The sequence below is a fragment of the Astatotilapia calliptera genome, chromosome 13, assembly GCF_964374335.1.
Source record: "Astatotilapia calliptera chromosome 13, fAstCal68.1, whole genome shotgun sequence".
Classification (NCBI taxonomy): Eukaryota; Metazoa; Chordata; class Actinopteri; order Cichliformes; family Cichlidae; genus Astatotilapia; species Astatotilapia calliptera.
The window spans coordinates 32,261,632-32,269,885 of record NC_137434.1 but is presented as its reverse complement, the minus strand read 5'-3'; the positions used below and the strand labels follow the sequence as shown (position 1 = coordinate 32,269,885).

General features: G+C 48.9%; 2 protein-coding genes across 9 annotated transcripts in view; one reads left to right on the top strand and one right to left on the bottom strand.

Moving 5' to 3' along the window:
• Window positions 1-774: 774 nt before the first annotated feature.
• gins1 (GINS complex subunit 1 (Psf1 homolog)) lies at window positions 775-4,090 on the bottom strand. 3 transcript variants are annotated; one of them, XM_080287637.1, is made up of 7 exons: window positions 3,812-4,090; window positions 2,478-2,542; window positions 1,677-1,775; window positions 1,506-1,596; window positions 1,182-1,298; window positions 1,024-1,098; window positions 775-933 (listed from the first exon to the last, which is right to left on the bottom strand). In XM_080287637.1, exons 1-7 carry the CDS (start codon window positions 3,875-3,877, stop codon window positions 865-867), a joined length of 582 nt encoding a protein of 193 aa, XP_080143763.1. In that variant the 5' UTR covers window positions 3,878-4,090; the 3' UTR covers window positions 775-864. The 3 variants fall into 3 exon arrangements, with proteins under 3 accessions (XP_080143763.1, XP_026046175.1, XP_026046174.1); XM_026190390.2 differs by lacking the exon at window positions 3,812-4,090 and adding an exon at window positions 3,478-3,618; XM_026190389.2 differs by lacking the exon at window positions 3,812-4,090 and adding an exon at window positions 3,093-3,418.
• The window catches only part of abhd12 (abhydrolase domain containing 12, lysophospholipase), a 15,243-nt gene continuing 10,269 nt past the window's right edge, over window positions 3,281-8,254 (top strand). For 2 of the 6 annotated variants that reach the window (XM_026190386.2, XM_080287634.1), the window contains exons 1-3: window positions 3,281-3,420; window positions 4,364-4,538; window positions 7,841-7,962. In XM_026190386.2, coding sequence (XP_026046171.1) covers window positions 4,366-4,538; window positions 7,841-7,962 — 295 coding nt within the window. In that variant the 5' untranslated portion in view covers window positions 3,281-3,420; window positions 4,364-4,365. Of the gene's footprint in view, window positions 3,421-3,461; window positions 3,603-4,280; window positions 4,539-7,840; window positions 7,963-8,254 lie in introns of those variants that run through there. The other 4 variants (XM_026190387.2, XM_080287635.1, XM_080287636.1 and 1 more) reach the window with 2 other exon arrangements.

The following is an 8,254-nucleotide window of genomic DNA, read 5'->3' as shown; positions in this document are numbered from 1 at the left end:
AAAATTGAATTGAATTGCTCAGGTCCGGTGTGAGCTGTGAGGAGCGAGTGGGAGAAAGCCACGAGGACGCGACGGTCACGGCTTTAAAGCTTCAGAGCTCTGCTCTTTTATCTTTATGTCATCTTACCTTTATCTTTTTAACCAGACGTCCCGGCGACGCCGAGCTTCTGCAGCCAATAACCGCAGCGATAAACTCGATCAGCTGAACCTGAACATCAACATTTTATTTGATTTCAAAGTATGATTACAGGTTTACAGGTAACGCTTCACACCTGTGCTGACGTACACTCACTGGCCAATGTCATGATGATGTCATATCCACATGGACCAGAGTCTGAGGAAAACTTTCACCTTGTTGAATCTGAGACGCTCTGGAGGTCCATGATGGCATATGCCTGTCTAATCCGGTCTTTAAGTGATGGCGTATGAACTCTGGGTCCAAACTACTGTTTATTAAGGCTGTTGTGTTTTTAACATGTTTTAATGTTTTGTATCTTGTTCTGTTTAATCAGTGATCACTGTCGGCCTATGTTTTTAAACCCTTCTAATGTAACTACAGCCCATGCAGCAGTATATGAATGACTAACCTCGTATTGTGGATGGATTATCTCAGTTGTTCTCCTGACTGAAGTTTGGTCCGTTTACAGCATCCTGCCATGCGACTGCATTTGTCTCTAACCATCAGTAACCCTCATGTTAACTTTTATACAGTGGAAAGAAGTTAGTGTTCATCCTCCAGCTTCACTGTGAGCTTTTAAATAAAGTAGGCGGAGCTTGAAAAAAACAATTTATTATCCCATCAGAAGAAGAGCCCAGAATAAAGGTGAGTGCAGATGTTTTCCAGCTGCTGAAACATCTGCATCGTCAGGACACCACATGCTCCAGGACGCCCTGACGAATCAGCTGCTCACATTTCCACCGCGGCAGGAAGTGCTGAGGACAGAGGAGACGTTACCATGACAACTTGAAACATTTCACATGTTTTTAAACAGTAGAAGAAGAAGAGTGGCATCCCGTCCTCACCTGGCTGTTCTTCTTCAGCAGGATCACAGTGCCGTCGTCAATCTCAAACTCGCCGTGGTCCTTGAGACACCTCACCTGAAAAACAAAGACATGTCGGCGTCAGTGCTACGAGGTCATGCTGCAGCTAAAGGTCAAAGGTCAAAGGTCAAATGTCTCACCTCGATGTAGAGGCTCTTTGGAGGCTTCATGTCCTGCGTGATGTCCAGACCCTCATTGCCCCCCAGAGAGCGCATGAAGGAGGCCAGAGACTTCTTATACTGACTGAACCACTGCAGCTAAAACACACACACCTGTCAGCTGATTTGCCACACACACACACACACAAGAGCTACAGTACGCTCTGCTGCCTCTTTCACAATAAAAGCCCCCCCTGAAGTGAATTATTCAGGCTTTTAAAGTGAAAGTTTACAATAGCCAATAAAAAGAGCAACAGAGCATCAGCATCACCTGAGAGAAAACACAGGAAGTGATGTCACACTCACCTCCTCTGCACACATGTGGAAGCGAACATTGGCGGGCAGCACGCTGCCGTACTCCCAGCGCAGCGCTCTGATCCTCAGCAGCCGGTCGTACCTGCGACAAAGATCAGCAAAGGTCATTGAGGAGAAAGGTGAGGCAGAGAGAGGTGGTCACATGACTGCAGGTGTGGTTACAGGTAGGCAGTGACGCAGCGCTGGTTCCTCAGCAGGCAGCAGTGGCGCAGTTTGATGGAGGGAATCAGCTTGGCGCGACCTTCGCTCTTCGCCTCGTTCCTGAAACACACGAACATCAGCTGATCAGTGATGCCGTCAGTCGCACCTGTCTGTGCGACACTCAGGTGCCAGAGAGGATGCTGGATGGGGTCCCGCTGAGCAGTTTGGGGTGGGCGGGGCCTTCATGACACTCTGAACCAGCACTCAGGTGGTGTTCCTCCTTTTTAGAAGGAGGTCTGGAGGATGTGCTCCAGCTTCAGGAGAATCACACTCCTCAGCCTCCCTGAGCCTGGTTCTGCTGGAGGTTTCTTCCTGTTAAAAGGGAGTTTTTTCTCTCCACTGTTGCCAAAGTGTCTGATCGAAGGCTGACTCGGTTTCTCGGTGTTACTGTAGGGTCTTTACATTTACCTGAGGCAACTGTTGTTGGAAATTTGTTGCTGTATAAATACAATTTTATTTAATTCATGAGATAAAATTTTCATTGCATTTAGTATTATTTATTACTTTTATTGTAACATTAACTGTAGGTGGTTTTGGACCCAGTATCATTATTTTAAACTGAAACTGAGGCCCAAAGCGTCACATGGCTTCCTGTTTATTTGATACGGATTTCATGGGTTTTAAAACCTGCTATGAGAGGGAGGAGCGGGGTCACGGGAAGTGTAATCTGGTCATGGTCAGGTTAACAGAAACCTGGATCCAAACCCTCAGACCCTGGGAACCCTGAGGAAACCTGCACAGATCAGCCTGCTGTGGACTCACACGTCACTCTGGTTCTGCTCGTAAAGCGCCTCCATCTCCTGCAGCACCTGTCGCAGTCCATCCTCCTGAAACGCAGAAACCAAACCAGTTGTGAGTGAGGCTCAGTGACCTGATGGAGCAGCACCTGGTGGAGGCACAGACCTCCACAAAGCACCACTGACTTGTTATTACTCTACACACGAGTTTGACACCACTTTGATAATTCAGCATATGCAGGAAATGATTCACCACGAAGAGCCCAACATAACTAGATATTAACTGTGTGCTGCTGGCTGCACATCGATGTCGTTAAAACAGCCGACATGTAATGCAGTGCTTGTTATGTGTAAACATGTTTAGATGAGATCTCTAAGACGCGCGTAATTCTGTCCAACACTTTTCAGAGTCCGTTTTCTTAAATTCCCCTCATTGGTCTGTTGGTCAGTATTTGAATCATCCGACCTGAGCCGAAGTTTAGTCCTGTGTCTGCACTGGCTGACGATGTGTTTGCGATGCCTCACAGACCGATTATTCTGCTCTGGGCAGCAGGTAAATGTTAAAATATCCGGTTTGTGAATGGAGTCCGCTGCCTCTGAAAACCGGGTGAAGCCCTGGGTTTTCGCCGGGATCACTCACGTTAAACGCGGGCAGCTGTCCGTCGCTCATGCGGTGCAGCTCTCTGATCAGCTCGATGGCTTTTTCGCAGAACATCGTGGCACCTCAAAAACGAGCAGAATCCCGGCGAATCTCTCCGTTGGGCCGCGACACGCTCCTACTTCACCGGGCGGCTCACGTTCGCGGTAAAAACAATGTTTTGATCACGTGACCGTTCCAGGCGCAGCTCCGGAAGCCGCGTTGGGTCAAACCTCCGACTCCGCGACACGAAGCGGGCAGCTGCGATTCCTAAAAGCTCGGGAAGAGTCGGAGATGCGGTGAAGCGGCTTCATTTGAGCCCAACTCAGAGGTGAGAGTGAGCCGTGCTAGTGCTGGTGTCGCCGTGGGCGGGAAAGCCGTCATTTACCGTCAGATCTCAGTTCTATCCCGTAGCGTGACTTCCGGTAAGCGCAGCGGCTAAAAATAAAGCCGTCATCCCGACAGGAGCCTCTGACAACCGGGAACAGGACGAGCCGGACTCACTGGCTCTGTGTGAGTTCATAAAGCCGCCTTTAACGCACTTTCCGCCGCTTCTTCCTGGGTTAGCGTCACTGTTAATACTGCGTTCACGTTCCACCGGAAAAACGAGCTCTCTGCAGCAAAATCCCTCAAAAATAAGTCAAAACTTCCGGGGTGATCGTGGGTTTCATCCACGCTTCCAATCAAATACACATCACTCCAGCTGCTTATCAGGGAATTACTTGATCTTTGTGGTGGCTTCTCTTTGTGGGACTTATTTGATCCTCAGTGTCCTGATGTCGATTCATAAATGTTTTAGTTTGTGATTTTTGGGTGTGTGGTGTGTATTGGAATGAAATACAATGAATAAATCACGATAGAAGCTACTTAAATATTCCAACACAGAGACAGAGATCACAGCTTCTCACGCTTCACTTTGGTCACGTCCTTCTGGGCGTTTCTTGACTTTCCGAGCTGCCCCTGAGAGCCCCGTGCGCTTCCTTTTTTCTTCATTCTTTCTTTAATCCTCATAAACCGGTTTTGTTTTGATTGTCGTTGCTCCGACGCTCCCCGGAGGCCGTGGACGCGTCACTGTGCGCCCACGTGGTTGTGTTACCTGCGCTGCGGTTGGCTGCGGCAGATCTGCTTCAGATCAGCTGCTCTCTGCGGATCTCGGCGCAGGCACAGTGGGGACTCGGCTCCGTGCTCACCGGCTCTCAGCGCTCCGTCACCCGCACAGCAGCCGACGACGGGGGTATCCTCCGGTTAACATCCGCTTTCAATCACGTTTCCAGGCATGCGTAAGCGGACCAACTCGCAGACAGCGGAGCATGACAGCGGGACCACCGGTACACTGCTGGACAGCGACACGGACCTGAAGCAGCGCACCGGCAGAGAAGCGGCAGGGCCCGCAGCAGGCGGCCGGCAGGGCCCGGGAGCGGACCGGAGCATGGCCAAACCGTTCCGGAGGTGAGAGGCGGGACAGGTGCTTGTGATGCTGAAGCATCGCGTTATTTAGATGAAAATCAGTGTGATGTGAAGTGAATTCAGTTTCATAGAAAAAATATTTGTTTTTGCTGCTTTTCTACTCAAGTTTATTCATTTAAGAATAATCAGTGCTGAACAAGAGAGTGAGACAGTCAACAGCGATAAAGGTACAAGTACATAATGATAAGTCTGTGAAGGTTCTCAGTCATCCAGGTCATCGTAGTCAAAGGAGCTTGCAAAACAGAGGCGGGTCTTACGACACCAACTCTCTGCCATCTATAATCCAGTTTTGAGATCCTTCCCAGACGCCTTAACGCCCACTCACATCCTGGGCCATCTGACCTCAGGACATCACAAGATAAGGTGGGGCCAGGTTTCACAATGAACACACCCGAAACTCTGGCTGATTGGGACCCACACCCAGTTTCCCACCTTGGCTCAGGCGATTAGAGGATCATCAGGGGGTCCTTTTGTCCCTCTGTGGGGGGTCACTCCCACTAGGTTTATATCTGGGACTCTCCATCATTTGACCTTAGAACTGAAGAAGCTTCTCGGATGAGAGGTGAAACGTCTTCAAGCAACTTAAAGAAGTCCAGACGCTTTTCTTTGCAAGCTCCTTTGACTACATAATGATAAGCAGCTCACATGTAAATAGAAATAAGAAGAAACAAGAGTGAAATGGAAAGTTAAAAATTACACCTCGAATTAGAACATTTTATAGAAAATGCTTAAAAACTGAGTTGAATAAACAGCTTATTAAAAAACGTCACAGAGGAGACCAAAAGTGTCCCGTCTGGGTGATCAGAGCGGGGTTGTCAGCTATTTCCTCAGTGTGCTGGAATTTTGACCCTCGTGCTAGATCTGATTGTGGGGCGGCATTTCTGGTCCGACTGGTTTCACCGAGGCCGGCGAGCTGGTCAGACTGGAAGCTGCAGGTCGGACTGAATAAAGCAGCGCCTCGTTCAAAGCTCTGAAGCTGCTCTTTGTTTACTGCAGCAGGAAACTTTACATCGAGATGCCAAAGATATTTACCTGCCACAGCTGACACACTCACGCTGTCGCAACATCATCATCATCACGTTTAGTTTAACCGAGTCATCTGTGGTTACAGCCACAGGAAGTCAGCAGTTACAGCAGCTTCACTGAGAGACAAACAAACATGAAGCTGCTGTGATTCTGACGTTCTCTCCATCAGGATGACGCTGACACTTTCTGTGAGAGCTTCGTCATCAGGTCGGCCTTCATCCCGACTTTATTGTTGAGTGTTCGGTCACGGCTCAGAGCTTCGTAGGACCGCCTCCAGCAGCACATCACAGCTGGGGCTGAAGAAGGCTCTCAGGCTCCGCCTTCACAGCCGCCCTTTAATGAAGGAATTTAAAGAAAATACTCCAAAAAAACAAAGCGACTCTTTTCTGATCTTTAATACACGAAGAATGTCAGAGCCCGTTTAACCCCAGCTCGGCCTGTCAGGTCCACTCTTCTTCTTTGGTTTAATCCTGATTAGATCTCTGCAGCTCGCACGCCAGCAGGAGGTCACCTGAAGCACAGGTCAGGCCCAGTGCATCCTGGGACGTTGACGCTGTCGTTTTGGGCTGTTTGGTCACATTGAAACCTTTGAACAAACGACGTGAGCTCAGACCTTCGTCATCAGCATTTTATTGACTTTACAGGGCAGAAAAATGCGACACGTTTAAATATTTGGACGATAAATGATGTTAAAACGTTTTTGTCATCATTTGTTCTGTAAAATGATTTTCAGCTGTTTTAAGGTCAAGAGTTTTAAAACAAACATTAAAAACACGTTGAACTGTTTTCTGATTGGTTTGCTTACGCAGACACACTCTATCTCCACGGTGACCGTCACACACCTGTACACACACCGCCGCGGCGGCTCGTTAAAGCGATGGAGCGCCGACGGCCTCGTGGTCAGTGCTTAGTCACGTTGAAAGCGAGCGCTGCCGCCGCGTCTGACTGACCTCACGCACAGGCGAGCGCTAAAATGGCACCTGTCACGTGATGACGTCAAACAAGAAGAGGAAGTGACACGGGATCCGCCGTCTGAGCTCAGACGCCGACAGGAAGTGACCTTGCTGCTGCTGACGTGTGTTAAAGCTGTGTGTCACGGGTTTGAGTCCATGTGTCATCACTTCCTGCAGAATCAGCTTGTGAAAGAAGAAGTTCTCCTCCTGACGCCGAGTCAGCGTCTCGACCTCAAACACAGGTGACCTTTGACCTCTGACACACTTTTAAGGGAGTCACTGTGAAACACGTAGCAGCGTTTTATTATATCGAGTCAGCAGCACTGCAGGCGTTACAGTGGGAGTCCAGCTCGCCACGAACACGAGGATCCAGCTGTGGTGAGGAGGAGGTCCAGGTTAAAGAGGCGGGGCTTTAGAAGCTGTTTGTAGATAAAAACATTGATTTCCTGCTTATGTTCATCATTACAGCCACGATCAGACAGGAAGCTGTGTGTGCGTGCACGTGTGTGTGTGCACGTGCGTGCGTGCACGTGTAAACAAGCTGCTCTCAGGACAGCTGAAGGTCTGCAGACTCTCACTCATCAATGAATAATTCAGGTCTGCAGCTGCAGCGTCCTGTTACAGCAGCAATACCAATACAGCTGATCAGCTTACACACACACACACACACACACACACACACACACACACACACACACACACACACACACACACACACACACACACACAGGGCTCAGATGTCACCTTCACATGTTGTCCTCATTCGGGTCCTGGGAGAAAGCAGCTGCTTCCAAACTTGAATAAACTTTATTTAAACGGTGGACGCGAGCATGCGTCGCTCACACATGTTGTGTGCGTTATTTTCAGAGTTGTGTTTCTTGCAGTTTCCAGGGTTTATTCATGTCTCGTGTCTTTGGCAGCTCGATCGTTGTCAGATGCAGATTAATGAATAAAAATGTAATAAAAGTCAGTCCTGTGTCGGGTCGACGGGCGGACGCCGACATAAACGCCACAGAAACTTTCTATTAATTACTGTGTTGTTAAAATGACCGGTCACATGATAATACAGTGAAACGTATATTTAATGTCAGCTGAGGAGTAAAAGTCACAATAAAAATCAATGTACAGAAAGTTCAAACCAAACAATCAGGTTTGTTTCTGTCACGTGTCCGACGATCTGCACGCCTGTCACACGTGTCACGCTGAACTTGTCACGTGTGGGTCATTCAGGATGTTGTGCTGTTTTTGTGTGTCCCAGTGAGTAGGCGGGGTTTAAATAAAGTTATTTTGAATGTCTGTGCTCAGGTTGGGTCTGGTGGGGAAGCTGAAGAGGGTGGTGTTGTGGCTGCTGCTCGTCTACGTCTCCATTCCCTTCATCATCAAGCTGTGTCCGTCCATCCAGGCCAAACTCGTCTTCCTCAACTTCGGTGAGTCAGCGTGTCCCGAATCGGCCAATCGGAGCGTCTGTGTGAGCAGGCGCTCCTTTATTTATTAAAACCTTTCGTTAACACGCAGTAAAAGAAACCTCGATGAATCGTTTCAGACCCCGGCCGCCTGCCCCTCCCAGGTCCTGCTCTGGTCGAGGTCTCTTCCTGTTAAAGGGAGTTCTTCCTCCCCACTGTCACGAGAGCTCCTGGGCTTCTTTTACCTGAGTGAATGACTAGTCTCGGTTAAAGAGCGTTCGTCGTCCAATCAGACGGCATCAAACTGTCCGTCTGA